Source organism: Phalaenopsis equestris, unplaced genomic scaffold (genome assembly GCF_001263595.1).
Source record: "Phalaenopsis equestris unplaced genomic scaffold, ASM126359v1 Scaffold000022, whole genome shotgun sequence".
NCBI classification, from domain to species: domain Eukaryota; kingdom Viridiplantae; phylum Streptophyta; class Magnoliopsida; order Asparagales; family Orchidaceae; genus Phalaenopsis; species Phalaenopsis equestris.
The window spans coordinates 28,615-49,665 of NW_018164464.1; the positions used below are offsets into that span (position 1 = coordinate 28,615).

Consider the following 21,051-nt stretch of genomic DNA (forward strand, 5'->3'; position numbering starts at 1 on the left):
GCTCTATGCAAAATAATTTTCGTCCACAAATGTCAGAGTATATATAAGAACCAAAGTCTTATCTTTTCATCCTGTTATCATGCGATTATTTCTTTTCCTTCCATGTTCGTTGCCTTTTTTATTCAAGACATCGAGATCTTACCATCTTTTCTTCCCCCCTCTCATACCGCCTTCCTGATTTGATCGACCACCACCTCTCGCGGTCATTTAGAATGATTGATTATGAGGTTAGAGCGTGACAACCTCACCTCTCCCTCGCCTCCTTTTGTAGCCACTGAAACCCTTTGATCTTCCGCCTCCCTTTCTCAATGTTTCACCCAAAATCGTCGGCTTTGTAACTGAATACTCGTGTTACATTCGTGCTTAGAGCTAGCTGAGAAGGCAACAACGAGATTATAACTGACGGAGACCGCTGAAGCTTTCATCCTCTCGTCCGCTCCTAGCAGAACCATAGTGGAAAATAACCCTCATCGTTCTCGTGCTTTCTTTGAGCCATATTCGTGTGCAACTTCTCTAAATCCGTAGGTCCATCTTCCAACAAGGTTTGCTAAATTCTAGAATTAATTTTTTTTGAAATATTTCTAGAATTAACTAGGCAAAACATAAAAAAAAAGGGATTTAAGATCATGTAGGTTGTAGGATTCAAATATATCTTTTTTGTTGTCTGTTAAGTTTTAGGGCCCGTTTGGGGCAGCTTAAAAGTGTGAAAACACTGCCTTGTTGTTTGGATCACATGTACAAGATGTGTATTTAAAAACAGAGTTTTCATTTTGCGAAGGACGCGAGCCGCGGTCTCATGCTTGCGGTCGGCGTTTTGGTCGCGTATGAAGGTTGTGTATTACTCTACTGCCCTCACGAAAGAAGCCGCTCCTCGCTGCCCTCACGGAAGATGCCCCTCACGAAAGAAGCAGCTCCCTCATCGCGATTCACTCCACTGTTCCCTCATCACGATTCACTCCGCTGCCCTTGCGGAAGAAGCCGCTCCCTCATCGCAATTCGAAAGCTCAGCCGCTCCCCCTTCTTTGGCATTCCTTCACTTCGCGGTTGAAAGTTATGCCCTAGCCTCTCCATGTCCCTCTTCATTGGCGAAGGACACAGAGAAATATAGGTTTGTGTGAAGGAGCGAAGAGAGGAATATCGCAATCAGGGAGTGCAAACGAGCTTCGATCCACACAGAAGTTTCAGAGCAGATGGGAGCAGTGCAGATTTTGATTCAAGTTGAGGTTTTGATGAACTGGGAATGAGATTAGTTTGGATTATGAGATTAGTTTGGATTAATATTGTATTGGGCTCCGAGAATCATATTTTTATGAACTACGAATTTTACTTATTTGAGTTATTTTGCTATGTATTTAGGTATCAAAACTAATCATACAAAAGAGAGGCATTGCATTTCTCTAGTCACCCGTGGAGTTCGATTGTGATAGTAAAATTAGGTATATAGTTTGGAGCCGATGATCTTGTTGAAAATGCATGTAAAACCCCATTTGATCACTTCTTTGTTGCTTTTAAGATGTAGTTCTTTATGTCCCTAGTTTATCAATGTTTGATGAATGTAAGAATGAAGGATGCACCATTACATTCAATATTGGAGTGCAAATCGTCACATTTAACAATAATGATGTCGGCTTAATCAATTGGCTACATTTTGAAACATTTCCGTCTATGCATGAGTATTAATTAGATGATAAGTGAAAGTTGCATGCTTGGGAAAATTACTTGGATGGTGAAGAGGACTATTAAAATATAGGCTCAAAATTTTCATGTAGTGCATTGTGTTATATAATGTGTCAAACCTCTTGCTAAATATTTTCATGGGTGTTGTCCTTCTTATTCAAGACAAATATAATTGTACTCACTGAGATGTTTGACATAATTGAATATGAAGAGGCCTTTTTCTTATACCCATGATTTAAGTTTGTATAGGAAAAGAAGGTAGAAGACCTTAACAAATATGTGATGCATTATAAAGCAACTAACCTAAGCAAAAGAGTCAACTAATAAATTATAATTGGATGTATGATATCATTATAATTCTAGATTTATGAAGCCATCACAATGTTTACACAAGATAAATTAAGTTCCCTGGTGAGAGAAAACCAACCATGATCGATTGAATTTTAGATAATAGCAAACATTTCCATATGTATTCTCATTAAATACGATGAATATTCTCACGAGCAATTTCATCACCATCCATGTAGTTTTTCTGAACATGCAACATTTGCTCATCATCTAATTAATACTTGTGCTTGGATGGAAATTTGTCAAATTGCAACCTATTGATTAAGGCAACATCATTATTATTAAATGTGATGACTTTCTCTTCAATGTTGAATGCAATGATGCATCCTTCATTCTCATATTCATCAAACAACTGATGAATGAAGGACATAGACAACTACATCTCAAAATCAACGAAGAGGTGATCAAAAGAAGGATTTATTCGTAGTTTCAACGAGATCAACAGCTCCAAACTAAATACCTTATTTTTCGTTCATAACCCAACTCCAGGTTTGACTAGAGAAATGCAATGCCTCTCCTTTCACATTATTAGAATTTATATCTACATACATAGCAAAATAACTGAAACAAGTAAATTAAATTTCTAATAACTACATCGTATAAAACTTTCATAAACGATATCATAATCAAACAATGATCAAATAATATTTGAAACAACTTCAAACAATAATCAATCAATGATTGAATCTTCTAGCCATCTTCAAACAATGATAAAATAAATATCATTTCATGATTAAATCAAATTCCAATCATAATCAATTAGGATTGAATAATCTTTGAATAATATTATGCTTATAATCGAAAAATGATCATGCTATGACTGAACTATCTTCGACCATAATTTATTGAATATGACTCAATGATGATCGATTGATTATTAAATCATGAACAAACATGTCTAATATGCCTGATCATTGTTTGAAGAACTCTTTGTCATGATTTAATCATAATTTAAGAAAGATGACAATTTAAATGTGCTTCTCATTAATTCATAAAAGTGAAATTAATGTCCGTCATCTTTTAGGGTTTATGATTTAGAGTGTCAAGGTTTATGATTTAGAGTGTCAAATTGATGTTCAATATATGTATGTGTGTATGCATGCATGCATGCTTGTATGTCAAATTTATCGTATATATATCCAAAACACCAGAAGGTATTATGTCCGTCTTTTAGATTTCCAAGTGACGCATTTATATTGGCTAAGCACCGTAATGCTTAGTACTGAGGGAATATTTCTCCCTAAACAATGCCGTCGGCTTGTCCACTCCAATACTTCTTCTCGCCGAGCTTCGCTGATAAAAAATCAAAGGTCGTCTTTCTCACCACCTTCGATCGCCAGCGATTCTATTATCTTTGACGTTGCGAGTGGCGGCTTCCTTCTCTCCACTGTGTTTGCCGAGACACGAGGTTAGTTCTCGATGGTGCTTTGTTTTTATGTTGATCTCCACGGATCCATATGCGACAGAGGTGAATGAGAGGGTTTGACTTTGTTCTTATGATCTGATCACGGCACGCTTTCAAGTCAAATTGATAGTTTTCTTTGCTAGATTACACTGTCTTAGGTTGTCATTCTTGCGCGATGTATCCGAAAAAAGGAGATTTTTAGCTAGTTTTATGGGGATCCAGAGAAATCTATTTGATGATGATGAAAGAGCTGACTCTTGTTAATTGCATGCACCTGGGATCAGAGCTAGAAGGATGTATAGACTCAAATATTGACGTCTTCTTATCAGATTTGCGGCCGATTACGAGTCTGCTTTCTTTTTGGTTAGGTTGAGTTTTGGGCTTATTATGACGAAATAAATGGCAATGTTTTGGGTGCTATGTATGTAATTGGCCCTTTTTATTAAGATTCAAGAGAGAAATTTTAATCATTTATCTCTTATTGCCATTTATTTATTTGCCCAATTTCTATGTATTTACATATCTCCACCTAAACTTTATTTTGTACATATATACCACTTAAATCTTTTACATCACATGAGAAATACTAGCATTTTAACTTTTAATGAGATACATTTTTTCATGCATAGTTAAGGTGACAGATATGTAAAAAGTGAAGTTTAGGTGTTAGATATGTAATCCATAAGAATTGAGTTGTATTTATGTGTTGAATTTTGATTTGTTTGTGAATCACACCCAAAAGAATAGAATGTAAAATGTAAAAGAGAGAGATAGAAAGAGGAGTGAACAGTAACAAACAATAACACCTCTTATCAATCTCTTCAAATGATCTTTCTATTTATAGAGGAGGGGGTACAATACTTTGGCGGAATTCGTATCTATTGTTCTAAGTATTTTACACACACGAGCTAATTGCTCAGCTGCTCAGTTGGCTCGATAAGGCTAGCCAGGCCGGCTAGGCTGAGTCATCATTGCAGCTTAGCTAGGTTTGATTAGCTTTGGGTATACAGAAATTCAGTCGACAAGGCTTTATCGATCGACCGATTTAGTCTGACAGTCAAATCTCGATCTCTAAATGAGGAGCTTCTGTTGGGGGGGACTAGGTTATCAGGGAGATGTCGAATCATCGTAGCCCGATAGGTAGCTCATTTCTCGACGAGGAGAGTCTGTGGGATGACTATAAGACTCTACTGTATTGTCAAATATTGATTTCTGATGAGAATCCTTAGGGGCGTCCATGGGATGACGGGTGATGGTCAGGAACTAGATTCTTTTCTTGAGTCGACTCTACCGAAAAGTAGGCCAATGGATTCAATCGGCTTTCTCTCAGCGGTTAGCTTGAATACTTATTTGTATTGCTTTAATCTAATGAGTTTGTATTCAATATCATGTGATCGTTCTTTTAGTAATTTTTTTTGGCTCGGCAGTTCTTTGGCTTTGGCTTTGGCTCGAACGGCTACGTTCGATTGGATATGTGAGCCTCCTAGCCTTCTGTTTGTGGGCTCTCCTTTGTAGCACTTTATTCCTTTTGGACTGTTGGATCTCCTCGAGATTTGCGCTAACACTTTTTTTATTTAGAGACCGTCATCATTTAAATTTTCTTTATTTCTTTTTAAACTTTTCATTACCTACTTATAAGACCATGGCTCTTATTCTCATAGAAAACCAACTATAGATGCATTTGAAATGAGATTTGCTAATCCATACCTTGGTGGTGCTTGAATCGTACTTCTTTCAATTTCCCCCTGTTGATTCTTGATAATTAGTTTTAAGAATTTCAAAGATTGCTTGCTCCACCTCAACTTTCAATTTTTGGTTGTTGGAATTTAATTTGTCTTTTGTTACTCATTAAAGACAATATTCCTATCGATCAAGTGCTCTTAGTTCTAACTTTTCTTGCCTATTGCGAGCATATGCCCTGCAACCAAATACCTTTAACTCGTAGTCTCCTCCTAATTGTCCGCTCCACTCTTTTTGTAGGGTCTTGAATATAATAGCATATGAAAGACATTTATCTAATGGGATTTTTTGTTTGTGTTGATTGAGTCTCTATTTTTTCTTGCTATAATTTTGGTCATTTTGAATGGGCTAACCCTCAATTTTGTGTTTGGGGCTTATAGTTTTTATTGTTTATGATTTTGTACGGATGATTTATTATAACATTTAACATGATTATTCATCCATTGATGATCATAAATAAGGGAGCAAGTTATTGGTCTTCTTGAATCAATATTGCTTTCAAATTTATTAAAATGAGAATAAATTCATTATCCTTCTTCAACTTGACCTCTCAAAAGTGGTTAAGATAGCTTGGATGCTTTGAGAGGAGGCATTGGTTACTAAAATCAAAAACTTAATGAGGCTAAGCAATGTTATTCCAATTGTGATCATAAGTCTTATATGGTTATTAAGACCTTAAAACTCATGCGTCACCCTCTGAAAAGATTGTCCCTTTAATCTGAATGCAAGGCCTTAAAATATGTGGATTCTTAAAAATAAATTAAACCTATACCTCACCATAAGGTTGTTTTTTTTGTTTTGAAATACATTATTCTCTTTGAACAACACCATGCAAGAGTCAACATTAAAAATTTTGTTGCACTTAGCCATTGTAGCCATGCCACTTCTGCCCTTCTTACATTATGTGATGGCTTCCTCTTTTTTCTTGTTTGGATTGTAATGATAGATTTTCTAAATTGAAAATCATCATGGTTGAATATGGTCTAATGTTGAAGTAATTGCTATGAATATTAATGGAAACTAAGATCCGATTATGATCACTTTTATTTTTGTTTATTTTTGTTTTTACATATTTGATTGCAATAACAGTTTTTAAAAACACTCGAAAGTCGAAACACACACATGTTATTTTGAGTGTTTCTAAAAATAAGTTGATTTATTTTTAAAAATAAAAAACAAAAATATGCAGAAAATGTACTAAACAAAATGTTTTTTAAATAAAATAAAAAAATGAAAAAAATGTAAAATAAAATTGATGTCAAACAGGTCCTAAGTAGATTGGAGTTTTAAATAAATTACATGTTCTAGCAATGCTCACTAAACAAAAAGGATAGAATATGAAAAATGGTTACAGAAGCTTGATAAACGCGCTTCAATGAGATTCGATGCTACATGTGGCATAAGTTGTAGGAGGAACCACCTATGAAGCTATATTCTTTATGAAGAACGACCAACTTTGGCCGGTGCCGTACCAAATCAGCATAAATAAAGCCTTTAATTCCAAATCAGAAGCGAGGCACACATGAAATTTTTTTTGATTTTTTTTCTTAAATAAAATATGGTGTACAGAGAGTAAAGATGATTTACTTATGATTCTTATAATTTTTATTGATTTAGAAAAAGCATACGATAAAGTTCCAAGAGAAGTCCTTTGGAGAGTTCTAGATAAGAAAGGTGCTGATATGACTTATATTCAAGTAATTACATATATCTATAGTAGAGCCGTTACGTGCTCGAACAGAAGTAGGATTGATCAAGTATTTTCATATTTCTGTTGGATTACATTAGGGATCAGTTTTAAGAACATATCGTTTTGCTTTAGTTATGGATGCTTCTACTGAACATTTACAAGAAGATGTACCTTGGTGTATGCTTTTCGTTGATGTTATTATTCTTGTCGATATGACTAGAGAAAAATTTCAGGAAAAACTTGAATTATGGAGGTCTACATTGGAGTCTAAAGGCCTTCGTTTGAGTGGATCTAAAATTGAATACATTGAATGTTATTTTAGTAGTAATAGCTCTAATGGAAGGGTTGTAACTATGGGTGATCAAATCATTAAAAGGTGTGAACGTTTTAGTATCTCAGGTATATTGTTCAAAGAGATGGTGATATAGATGGGGATGTTATTAGTAGAATTCAAGTCGGCTGGTTGAAGTGAAGGAATGCATCGGGCCTATTGCGTGATGGAAAAGTACCGCTTAGAATTAAAGTTACATTTATGTGATGGTGGTTAGACCTACAATGCTCTATGGCGCAAAATGTTGACCTTTAAAAGAGAAGCATAAAACAAAGTTAATAGTTGCTGAGATGAAAATGCTTGGGTGGATGAGTGGCTTGACACTTAGAGACAAAATGCGAAATGAATATATCCGTGACAGGGTTGGTGTAGCTCCAGTGGCGGACAAGATTAAACATAGATGTCTTAGATTATTCGCTCACATTCAATGTCGATCATCAGATGATCCAGTTAGGAGAGTAAATGTTTTAGATTCAACTTTAGGGAAGATAAAGGTAGACCTAAAAAGACTTGGTCATATTATATAAAAAATGACCTTAATATCTTAGAATTAAATGAAAATATGACACTTTATAGGACACAATGGAGAAAAATGATTCATGTAGCCGACCCAACATAGTGGGATAAAAATTTGTTGTTGTTGTTTTTTTTATAAAATATGGTAATATACCATTAGGATTATCCATGAGTGAAGATTTATTACGTGATTGAATGAGTTTAAAATCAAATAAATGATTGTCTACCTGATGTCATCAATAAAAGAGGAAGTTCAACAGCCTTGACTTTGATTTTAAGTGTTGATGATTCTTTATATTGAAAAGGTAAATATGACAGGAAAAAGGGACTACTTTCTGCACTTAATAGATTTCCTGCCGAATTTCTTTAAAACATTTTATCACTTTTTTAGTTTTCTTTGAACATAATTTTGAGTTAGATTTTGTTGGTTGAGCCATACCATAGCTTGATGTACAAATGATATAACTGATTGACATTGTTTACTGATCCCTTCCTGTGCTTGACACTTCGGTTTGAATTTTCCGTTCTTATGATTATGGCTCATGGTTTTATGGGCCTTTTATGATGTAAAACTTTTCTACTGTCTATATATCTAAAACCAAATCTAATTTTTTACATACAAAACACTTTATCTATGTATGAAAAAGTTTATTTCACTATTTAAAAGTTAAAATGATGGTTTTTTTGATGTGATATGAATGATCTGAATGGTATAAATGTAAAAAAGCAAAGTTTTGGTGTTAGAGATGTAAATACATAGGAGTTAGGTGGTATTTTTGTAAATGCCCCTTTCATTTTCGAAGTCAAGGTAGCTTTTAATTGGGTTTCTTGCAGTTAATAGTTTCCATCTTCTAGTTTGTTTTTTGGGGCATTTACATACATAGCACACAATTCTTATGTATTTACATATCTCACACCTAAACTTTAATATTTACACACATAGCACTCAAATCTCTACTATCACATAAAAAATAACACTGCAAATACTTTTTAAAAGTGAAATATATATTTTCCTGCATAGATTTACAGCACCGAAGTACTTAGTATGTAAATATGAAATTTTAGGTGTTTTTTTTTTTTTTTTTTTGAAAGGATGAATTTTTTGGGGTTTTAGGTGTTAGATATATGAATATTAAGGGGATAACTGTCACTTTTTTGTTGCTTTCTTGCTTAGGTCGAACTCTAATATATTCTTTTTGGTTCTTTATGTTTGGAAATCTTGTTTAGTTTATCTGAATGGATGGTCAAAGATTTAAGCAAACAAGAGATCCGTACAATCTGCGAAGAGAACGGGATCTGTTAAATGTTCCTTTAGCAGAGGTATTATCTTATGCTTTCAGTTACTTCAAGTGTCCATATTTGGGGCATTTACATACAAGCCACCTAATTCCTATGTATTTACATATCTAACACCTAAAATTTTCCTTTGACATTTATATCACCTAAATATTTCATATCACATAAAAAAATACCACCCTTTTAACTTTTAACTTTTAAAAAGTGAAATACAAATTTTTATTCACGTATAAGCTGACGTGTTTGTAAAAATTGAAGTATAGGTGCTAGAAATGTAAATACATAAGAATCGAGTGGTATGTATGTAACGAGTGGTATGTATGTATATGTAAATCTTCCATATTTATATTGTTAAAGAATTCAGCCTGATTCTCAATTCTGAATATAGGCAAATCTGGATTTCCTCACCAAAGACTCTGCTGAAGATTTTCGTTTGCCGATCAATCACAGACCTGTGGAGAACCTTAACTTAGAGGACCTCGAGCAAGCGTCTCTGGATACAAAGCTCACTTCCTCGAATGTTGGTTATAGGCTTCTACAGAAGATGGGATGGAAAGGGAAGGGCCTTGGCAAAGATGAGCAAGGTGTGCTAATTTTTGGGAAAATATGCATATGCAGCACACAATTCTTATATATTTACATATCTCACACCTAAACTTTCATATTTACATACATTACATTTTGGTGCTTCAAACATATGCATGAAAGATTGTATTTCACTTTTAAAAAGTGGTAATAGTGCTATTTTTTATGTGATGTTAAAGATTTGAGTGCAATAATATTCTATTTTAAAATTTTTGTTTAGTTTCTCCATTACAATTCTATTTGATGTTATAATTTGCTAAATTCCTTTGGTTAGAGCTTTTGTAAACGTTATTAGATGACATCTCACCATGGCGTTTATGCATTATTTCGTTGCTGTACATATTCTTGCAATGTACTAGAAGTCATAATCATCTTAATTAACTTTATAATGTACTGAATATATAGATTAAGCTGCTTTATTAAATAAAATATTTTAATCTAGGAATTTAAGCTTCTTTTCTTTTGACCAGTGTTGAATGCGTTGAGCTACTATTTTTTGTTGAAAATGGAATTATTAATATTCTTTTTGGATAGTCATATCTGCATCTATTTCATTGAAAGTTTTTCACTACATGAGTGGATTGTAATATAGCAGATTATTTTGATATCATTATATTTTCATCCAAAGTGATTCTATTTCGTTTTGTAATTTGTTTGGTTGCTTTGGGTAGAGATTTTGCCAACTTTATGAAATGACGTATCACCACGGTTTTTGTGAATCATCCATCTAGTGCATATTTTTGCAATGCATTGAAAGGCATCATCATCATTATCAACATTTTAAAAATTAGACTCGACTTGCTAGTTCGACTGGTTCAACTGTGAATCGGGCATCTAGCTATTTGGTTTAGGATAAAATCGTTTCTATAAAGAATTGGCCAGCACCGTAAAAAACTGGTGATTAAGCTACAGAACCGGTTGACCGGACCAATTTTTTATGAACCGTTCAGATTTAATAATTAGCAATTTTGGTCTTCTGATTTTGATCCGATTATTGGAAATAAAAAATTTATATTTAAAAGTTGAGAAAATGTTTAAAATATCATATCCCCAAATTTTAATTTTAAATCGTATTCAAAATATTTAAAAGTTAAGCATCCTAAATTAGAATGTTATACATTGAATTAGTAAAATATTTTTATTATATCATTTTTATATCATTTAAATCAAATTAAAATAATTTTAATATTTATTACACCACCCATTTAAACTTTCGAGTCAGTCTGGGTTTAACATCCTTGATCATTATTTGTGCAATTGGCAAAGATAAATTTAAGACTCATTTAAAACTCATTTATTTATGTGTTTTGCTTATTTGTTTTCCACCTTGTAGATGCTTTCTCATACACATTATTGGATCAATATGCTTAAACTTTTTAGGGCACTTTACATACATACCACTCAATTCTTATGTGTTTATATATCTAACACCTATGCTTCACTTTTTACATTTATACCACCCAAATATTTTATACCGCATAAAAAATACCACTATTTTAACATTTACAAAGTAAAATACACCTTCTCATGTTAGGTGGAATATATGTAAAAATTGAAGTTTGGATGTTAGATATATGTGAGTACATGAGAATTGAGTTTCATGTATGCAAATCCTCCAACTTTTTATGCGCTATAATGATATAATCTATTTGATTGATTATACCCATTTCATGTGGATTGTAGGCATAGTTGAACCCATAAAAGCGGGCATCCGGGATCCAAAATTAGGTGTGGGAAAGCAAGAACAAGATGACTTTTTTACCGCTGAAGAGAATGTCCAGAGGAGAAAACTCGAAGTTGAACTCGACGAGACCGAGGAGCTCGCTAAGAAGCGAGAGGTACGTCTTCGAAGAACAATGTCATCATAATTTACTTATCTGGATCGATGTTATGGCTTGACTTTTGAAGCTTACGTCGAGTAGTAGGGAATGTTGTATGAGAGAATATCAAAGTTTCAAGGGTCTTGAGATTTTCGTGCAATTTTTATTATCTGGTGGCCTCTACTGCCTCGTTCGTGCAAATTGATGAAAATCCAGGTTATAGCAGAGCGCGGACAGAAGATCCAAACTGAGGTGAAGGAAATAAAGAAGGTGTTTTTTTGCAGTCTCTGCTGCAAGCAATATAAGTTGGCTGTGGAATTTGAAGCACATTTGAGTTCTTATGACCACAACCATAGAAAGGTTTGAATGCTTGTCTTATTTGAGGAAAGTGATTTTTTTTTAATTTCCTTTTTTGTTTGATTGAGAAGGGCTTCTAATTAAAAACAAAAGAAAATCATTTTTTCTCTATAATTTTAAGGGCCATTTATATACAAATCAAATAAGTCTCATGTATTTAGATATCTAACACCTAAGCATTCATATTTACTTGCATACCACTCATCTTTAACATCACATGAAACGTACTAGCATCGCTATCTTTTCGAAAATGAAATACACCTTTTCATGCATAATTTTCTATCATCGAGGTGTTGTAAATGTAAATTTCATACTTTGGGTGTTAGATATGTAAATACATAGGAATTGTGTGGTATTTATGTCTATTTCCCTATTTTTTAATACTTTTCATCGGAATTTCTGGATCCCTTCCACTAATATCCTAGAAAATTACAGGAGTTTATATAATGGTAAAACTAAAGCCCAGTATAAACACCACAGTTTATGTAAATTTGAGAGGTGCCTACTATGTATATAAATTTCTCTCTTTTTTTTGTATTTACACAATTCTTATGTATTTACATATGTCACGCCTAAACTTTCATATTTACATACATAGTATTTTGGCGCTTTAAACCTATGCATTGAAACGGCTTATTTACATGTCTCACACCTAAACCAACACCAAAGATAACATTCTGCCAGTGGTGATTCACACCGACAATCGGAGCACAACATAAATTGTATTTATTCAATCTATAACTTATATCAAATAATCAAATATTATTACATCAGTCGTAATCAATCCTGGACATCTCATCGCTCCATAACACATCCGATCACCCCTTGAAAAAATTCATTTTTTTCCTTTATTTTTTAATACAGTTCATTGGAATTTGCTGATTCCTTCAACCAATAACCTAGAAAATTACAGGAGTTTATTGGTATGAACACCTCAGTTTTTGAGAGGTGCTTGGGACCATAGATATCGAAATAATGCCAATAAGAATATAAAGAGTAAAAAAAAATACGAAGATTTATTACATACATGCCACTCAGTACCAATGTATTTACATATCTAACATCTAACCTTCAACTTTTACATACATGCCAATTTACCCATGCTGAAAAAGGGGCGTCTCAGTTTGTCTCAATTTTTAAAAGTTAATCTGGTGATATTTTTGATGTGATATGAATGATTTGAGTCGTCTCAGTTTTTAAAGGTTAATCTTGTGATATTTTTTATGTGATATGAATGATTTGAGTGGTGTAAGTGTAAAGGATGATGCTTTGATGTTAAATATGTAAATACATAGGACTTGGGTGGTATGCATGTAAATAAGTGTAAAGGATGATGTTTTGATGTTAAATATGTAAATACATAGGACTTCGGGGGTATGTATGTAAATGCCCAAAAAAAAATATTGCACTGTCAGAAGACTAAACTAAAGTAAGGCTTAAGTAAAGGAATCCTAATTCAAAAGGCTTTATTAAAGGAATCCTAATGCAAAAGGCTTAATTAAAGGAATCCTAATGCACCTAATCCAAGAAAAGAAAAAAGAATAGAAAAAAAAAAAAAAAACTAAAGAGAGAACCAATCTACGACTAATGAATTAAGAGCCTCTCCTGCAGCTAGCCAATGTAGTTAAGAAGACTGTTATTCATTCTCAGAAATATTCAAATTAACAAGAAAATAAGAGTGAAAGCTGCAAATCTGAAATCTAACCTAAAAAAAATAAAAGAAAGCAAGAAAGAGGATGATATACATACATACCTTTCAATTCCTACGTATTTACATATCTAAAAACCTAAACTTCAATTTTGACATGCATACCTTCTTTCCTATGCATAAAAAATGTACTTTAATTTTTAAATGTTAAAAAAGTGGTATTTTTGATGTAATATGAAAGATTTGGGTGTTATAGATGTAAAAAACAAAGTTTAGGTGTTAGATATGTAAATACATAGGAATTGGGTGCCATGCAAGCAAATGCCATGCCCCCCAAAATATAAGGTTTCGTATTTATAGGCAAACACAAACTTCTCTGCCACCTGATTTTTGTCACATTTTTCGTGGGGACATGAGTGGGAAAAAGAGATTTAATGAATTTTTAAAATTACAAAAAAGACAGCCGTCAACTTGACCATTTCATCTACTTGCTTGTGATGATCCCTCCAACATGCAAAAAAGAGCTGCCATTTTTTATCATTTAGAAGTTAAATTTTTTTTCCAATGTATTCTTGTACCGTTGTACAAATTAAATTATCCTTTTGAGAAGAGCAAGAAGCAATTCACACTTATGCAATCGAACCCATTATTTTCCATTTTTCATACTTTTGTCTTTTATCACAGCGGTTTAAGGAAATGAGAGAAATGCATGCCGGCAGCAGTCGTGATGATAGGCAGAAAAAGGAGCAATTGCGCCAAGAAAAAGAGCTGGCCAAGTTTGCTGCGCAAATGTATGTTTGCGTTTTCGGCTTGTTTACATCTATTTTACATATGTGATGCACAAATGTTCATTCTAACATAAATTTAACCGCTGCAGGGCAGATGCTCACAGAAGACAGCATGGGCAGCTTCAAGAACAGAGTGAGGTCTCAAAAGAATCAAGCAAGGGAGAAAGTGCTTTTCCTGTTAATGATCAACGACAGACTTTGAAGTTTGGGTTCACCTCAAAGCTCGGTTCTACTAAGGTTATTAAGGCTCTTCTTTATTATGCCTCTACTATCTTTTTTATTTGGCGTTTTGGGGTTTTGGGGTTTTGGGGTTTGTGGGGGGGGTGTTGCGGCGTTGGTTGGGGGTTGTTACATTTACGTACATGGCACCAAATTTTAATGTATCTACATATCTCACGCCTTTATAAACTGTTTTTTATATGATTATGGTGTAGGGGATTATGTATCTTGATGGTTGACATATTATCATATCAAAGTCGCATGAGATCTTTTCGTTCATCCTTTAAATCTTTCATGATAATTTTTAGTTAATAACAATTCACAGATTCCCTAAGACATAGATATAACTTAGGCTTCTTCATTAGATTTCAATATTATATTTTATGTTTTACTTTTTCCAAGTCATGAGATGGCCTCTTAAAAACGTCCAAAACCTTAAAATCGACTCTGATCTATCATATAACCCACATAATCTATGTTACTTTATGCTTTAAGAGTCAAATTCTTTTCCTTTTTTGAATATAATTCTTTTGTTTGGGTCCCTTTCAAATATTATAGAATCTTGTATCTTCTCATAAGGTGTGATTATTTATGATTATGCATGAATTAACTCAAGACACCAATAATGCAAGTAACGTTAGGTTTAATATATGATAAGTAAATAAGTCTTCCTATTAGTCTTTGATAGAAGATTTTTTCTTGCTGTCATGTTCTCTAGAGCATGTTCTAGTTTATAATAAAATTTCATTGGGCTTTTAATGGGTTTGCATTTTAGTATACTCATTTTTTTATTATGCCCGTTATTTATTTCTATATGAAAAATTCATGTTGAAATTTTGCAACTTCAATGCCCCACAATTATTTTAGCTTGCCTAATTCTTTGACTTTGAATTCTCCGAGCAATTTTTTCCTTAAATTCTTTGTTTCATTGAAGACATTACTTGTCATTATAATTTCATCAACTTAAATTAGTAGTACAGAGACACCTTGAAATCATGTGTTTTTTTCATTTTATTTGTATCCCATTATTAGTTTTACCTTGGCGAACTTTCCAAACCATGCCCACTGAGATGACTTTAACCATATAATGGCTTTTTAAGCTTATGAACCTTCTGTTCAATATTTATACTAAATTTCAATTAGATCTCCATATATACTTCTTCTAGATCATCATATAAAATGACATTATTCTTTTATCTTCAAGCTTTTGTTAGATGCCAAAGGTAAAATAACTCTAGCTATATTTATTTTGGAAACCATAGAAAAATTTTAAGATAATATATCTTATATATTCGAATGTTGCATATAGCCATTAGTATGATTTGTACGGTTTTATTGCACCTTTGAATTTATATTTTATAGGTAAAGGCCCATTTAAATTTTACTGATTTTTTTTCTTGTAATAACTTTGCTGATTCTCATATTTTTTTTTGAAGGGCTTTCATTTATTGTCTCATAGCATCATTCCAATTCATATCATTTAAGGCCCCATAGACTATTTTAGGTATAAAAATAGTATGTGTGCTAGTAAGGAAGGATTGATCATTAGGAGAGCTTTTTGTGTTATAAAAATAAATGAAAAGGATATTTAGTGTAAGTTCTTTTACCTTTTTTTTTTATAAGAATCAATTTGGTTAATTGGACTTGCATGGACTGAGATGTCTTCCTTTTTTAGTAAACCTGTAATGACTTGGCAGAACGTGGTTCTGGCATAGGCTCAATTTAGGCTGTACTGGCTGGTTTTTGGAATAGATTAGTTAGTTGGAATGAGTAAGGAATGGCAGTTTAGGAGAAAAAGCTAATTTGTGAGGATATTTCTAAATTTGTGAGGAATTAAGAGATGTAACATAAATCTAATTGGAGAGAGAAATAATTTACTAAAAATAATAGTAGAATGAAGAAATTTTCTTAAGCGGTCACCATTGGTTGGTATTTTTAAAGGAGAAAAAAAAAGTAATGGTACTAATTTGCAGCAATGCAATTGATGAAGGCTGAAACAACATGGAATATTTGTGACAATGTAGTGATGAATGTTGTAATTATAGAAGAATAAGGGAAAATGAAGAGAGCAATAATGAAGGCCATAGGGTCATGACAATATAATGATATCGGTTGCAGTAATGGAACTAAGAGGAAGAGAAAACCTTATTCTTAATACCATGACAATAATTGAAGAGAATTGATTATGCATTTCATTCAAACATTTGTGCCTTATTTATATAATCCTAGGAATTAATTGCAAACATACAAAATCAGAGAATAATGACAATAAAATAATTATAACAATCCATGGATTGATTAGCAAACTAATAATTATAAATAATTACAATTTTTCATGATTGATGATCAGAGAGTCAATTTCCCATTAAAAAATGAGGTGGCAACATGAGAAGAGGAAAAAGGGTGAAAGTGCTAGCAAGTATGGGTTATGGGTTCTAGTTCACAAATCATATGCAAGCGCTTCACAATAACAATATAAAAAATAAACAAATGTGATCTAAACATGCAGAGCGTATAAGTTCATCAATATGATGGGTAGATACAATTAATGTGGAATGATCTCGAAGGAAATGGAATATACCAAATATACTATGAATTGAATTGATGTAGAGGATTTGTGTGAAATATAAATACTTAACCACTTGTGTTAGCATTATAAATTCTCCATCTATTTTGTTGGCTTCTAATTTAGGTGTTAATGATGCCCTAAGAGCCCGTTTGGGGCGGATTATTTGCTGCAGCGTGACTTTGAAACGCTGGGTCTGTCATTTGGAAAGTGTGGTGTAGCTACTTCTTTGGATTAATCGAGAGAAAACACAGCCGCGGGTTCGACCCTGCGGCTCGCGTTCCTTCATTATGTTGTGACGGGGCTTCCCTCGCGTTACCCCACAGCCTTTCTCTCTCTCGCGAGTCTTGCCATAACATCCCTTTCTCTCGCGATCCTTACGGGGCTGCCTCTCTCGTGATTCTTGTCCTAACCCCCCTCTCTCCCTCTCTCTCTCTCTCTCTCTCTCTCGCAATTCTTACGGATATAATTCTACCTCTTTCTCTCTCGCTTGTTTGGATTAATTGTTGCTGTGAATTCTCCTCTCCCTCTCCTCTCTCTGCTTTTCAGCCTTGTTTGGATCATTTGGTCCGCTCTTTGTGTGGTGGTTTCTCTTCGTGCGATAGTTTATGATCATTTGCTCCGCCTCTATTTCGATATTCTCTACCTTAGCATAAATGCTGTAGTTTTTTATTTGCAAATGCTTATGTGCCTGAGACTTTCGTGGCACATATTATATAGTCTTTTGTGTGGTGGTTTCTTTCCTCTTAGGAACAAATTAAGCATTCTCTCCTCATCTAAATTTCTTTGTTTTCTTTGTTAGGGGCCTCATAAATAAGAAGATCAAGGCCACCATTCTATTTGTGCATCTCAAAAACTAGTATCGTACACAATTTCATGCATTCTTAAGATCATTTGATGATTCGCCGAATCATTATAAGTTTCGCGATCAAGGGTTTGATCTCATGAGATATTTGTAATTTTTGTTGCAAGTTATCTTGCTAGTGATTTTAGTTTAAAGCATGAGTTGTTCATTCTAGAACATAATATATAGTTTTTATTGGGAAATTACAAATGTGAATTTCTCCAAGGGTTTCCATAGTACATACTTGATGAGTGATTAGATTATATTGAAAAATGTTGAAATAAAAATGAAATGTTCGATGCTACATTTGAAATCAGTAGGTGGTTAAGTTGGAAACAATTTTGGGAGTGTGGTTTATGTATCTGTCTCTCGCTCTTATGGGAGCTTTTATAGATTGTCATTTTTCTGTTGCATTTTTGGTGCATACTTTATGAACTGTTAACTATCATTGTCGGGTCCTAAGCCCCAGATGCCAAAAGTGGAGGCTTGCATTAGATAGTCGACAACCAGTATAAAATTTGTCAAAAAAATCACATGTATTCTTTAAATCATCGTGTAACTTAATATGACACAATGGGGAAAAATGACTAATGTAATTGATCCCACTTAGTGGGATAAAGGATTGTTGCTATTGTTGCTTGATGAACTGCTACATCAATAGGCATGTGATAGATGATAATGAATAGTTTGATGTTGCTTTTGAAATCAATAGGTAATAATTTTAAGAACAAATTTGGGAATTTGTATAGAGGGAAAGAGAGCAAAGTTTCTTCTTTTCTTTTCGTTATTAACTATCTATCAAATTCATTCACAATTTTAATTTGATTAGCTCCAGTAGCATGATACATTTTTTTGTGGTTACTCATTACTTGATTGATTTGTATCTATCTATGTGCATGGCTATTTGGTATTTTGAATGAGATAATTGGCCTTTGATTCTTATTTTCATAAGCTCTTTAATTTTTTGATTACTCGAATCAAATGTTAAAAAAGACAACTTTGAATTGGAGGCTCTATATAACCATTTCATGTTGTTAGGTTGGAGCGGGCGGGCGGTCGGGCTCGTGAGTTGGGAGTTTCCATGAGGACGTTGATTTTGTCTGTTGGTGGTTGTTGTTTTGCTTTCACATATTGCATATTGATTAGGTGTTATATGTAATTTTTGGATTTGAGATACAACCCTCTAATTGCAATTAGAACCTCCTTGCAAGGGGCTGTGAGTTTTATAAATTGCAATGTTTCAAGTGCTATTTATGTATTTCCCCTTGGAAAAATGCTTATTCTTTTCTTATATCTTGCGCTTATTACACTCTCCACTGTAGATAACTAACACCTTCAAAAGCTTGCTTGGTTTTTTTTCTTCCCTTATTTTTCAGTTTAATGTATAAATATTTTATTTTCATGTTAATTTTCTTATGTAAACTGCATTGTTAGAGAGAGTTTTTCTCTAAAATTTACAGTTTTGATTAAACTATTTTTGTTTCAATTGACTTTCTTCCAGAACTCTGCCGCAGCTAAGAAAGCAAAGATAGGCGTAAAGGTTACATCAGTGTTTGGCAATGATAGTGATGATGAATCTTGATTTATATACTGCAGCTTTCTGAAAAGATCTACGACCAATTGGCTGAAGATTCTTCCTAAAATGTAATTGGGGGATTTACACAAATACCTTGTTGTTTGTTATATATTTATATCTTTTATTACCTAAATTTTATAGTTTTCTCATGTAACATTTTGATTGCATTGATAATATCAAACATGTATGAGAAAATATGGTTTATTTTTAAAAAATGGGCATTTACATACATACCCACCCAATTTCTATGTATTTACATGTCTAAAACCTGAACTTTGGTTTTTATATTTATACCACCCCACCCAAATCTTTACCACCTTATTCTATGTTTTTTTGTATTTACATGCGATGCAGCTTATGTTAAAGTTTTTTGCCATTTTTAACATAATCTTGATATAATCATAATTTATCATGAGATAACTCAGCAAAGACTATTGTGGTGCATTGATATATTATGTTATTTAAAGCTATAATTAGGGGGGTAAACGAGCCGAACACGAACGAGCAGAGCTCGTGTTCGTGTTCGATTCGTTTGAAATTACAAGTGTTTAAAATAGGCTCGTGTTTGAAATTTTTCATAAAATTATTGTTCGTGTTCGGTTTGATTTGTTTGAAATATCTTTGGAAAGTTTGAAAGTTTTAAATTCTTCAAATTGTTTGAATTATTTGAATTCTTTGAAATCTTACAAATATGTTTGTATTGCTTGAATTGTTTGAATTGTTTTAAATCTTTCAAAAGCTTAAAGATATATGAAATTAATGCTTAAACCTGTATGAATCACAGTTCAAATGCAAAATATTCGAAACAAAGCTCATAATAAAACCAGAATATCATGTCACATCCATAAAAAAAATTCAGATTTAGAGGCAATATGTGAGATTTCACTCCCCTTATTCATGTTTGGTTTTTTTAACTAACCGAACGAAAAAATTTATTCACGTTCATCTCGTTTACTTATCGAACGAACCGAACACGAACTCATTGATGAACCGAACACGAGCTGTTTGAAATGAATAATATTTGACTTATGTGATACATGATATGTGCTCTGGCATATATCATATATATTGATGTGCTTGATTAGAAAATAATAAAAATGAATAATGTTGTGTATCAATTGTTTCAGAAGTTAAATGAATTAATTATGGCTAAAACTAATTAAAAATTAATTTTTAATGAAAATTGAACTATGTATTTAATAATTAATTTCCTTAAACTAATGTATTTTTTTTAAACAAAGCTTATGAACTGAATTCTAATTTCTCAACTCATACACTGTGTAGTTTGTTGTTCATCTTTAAATTTTAATTAAATCACAATCAAATAATAAGATGATAATGATGGAAATGTTTAATAATTAATGATTATATCATGATCATCGTCTTTGTTCTATCTTTTCAGGACGTCGGGTTTTGTGTTATTTGTGAGCACATACAACTTGGGAGAGCTTTGTCTGAAAGTGGACGAATATGTTTGATGTGTTCTTCAGGTCTAATTTATTTTTCTATTTCTGATTCTCCTCTAATAGAGTGAAGGAGATAGTCTAATGAGAAGAGGGGGCCAGAAAGATTTTGTGAGAGTCATGACGCAGAATGCTCTCGAAAATAGCTTGAAGAAGTGTCGATCCTTTTGTACCTATTTGAG

The 21,051-nt window shown here is 33.0% G+C and overlaps 2 protein-coding genes across 2 annotated transcripts in view; both read left to right on the forward strand.

Annotated features, from left to right (window-relative positions):
* The window catches only part of LOC110018409 (NAC domain-containing protein 10-like), a 1,681-nt gene extending 633 nt beyond the window's left edge, over positions 1-1,048 (forward strand). The window contains exon 2 of the mRNA XM_020715718.1: positions 779-1,048. Within this exon, the coding sequence (XP_020571377.1) occupies positions 779-1,048 (270 nt within the window). The remainder of the gene's footprint in view (positions 1-778) is intronic.
* Positions 1,049-3,260: 2,212 nt separating this feature from the next.
* LOC110018418 (G patch domain-containing protein 8) lies at positions 3,261-19,651 on the forward strand. The gene is made up of 8 exons (XM_020715726.1): positions 3,261-3,433; positions 8,935-9,027; positions 9,392-9,587; positions 11,272-11,426; positions 11,625-11,768; positions 14,098-14,204; positions 14,291-14,438; positions 19,332-19,651. Exons 2-8 carry the CDS (start codon positions 8,944-8,946, stop codon positions 19,410-19,412), a joined length of 915 nt encoding a protein of 304 aa, XP_020571385.1. The 5' UTR covers positions 3,261-3,433; positions 8,935-8,943; the 3' UTR covers positions 19,413-19,651.
* Positions 19,652-21,051: the final 1,400 nt, after the last annotated feature.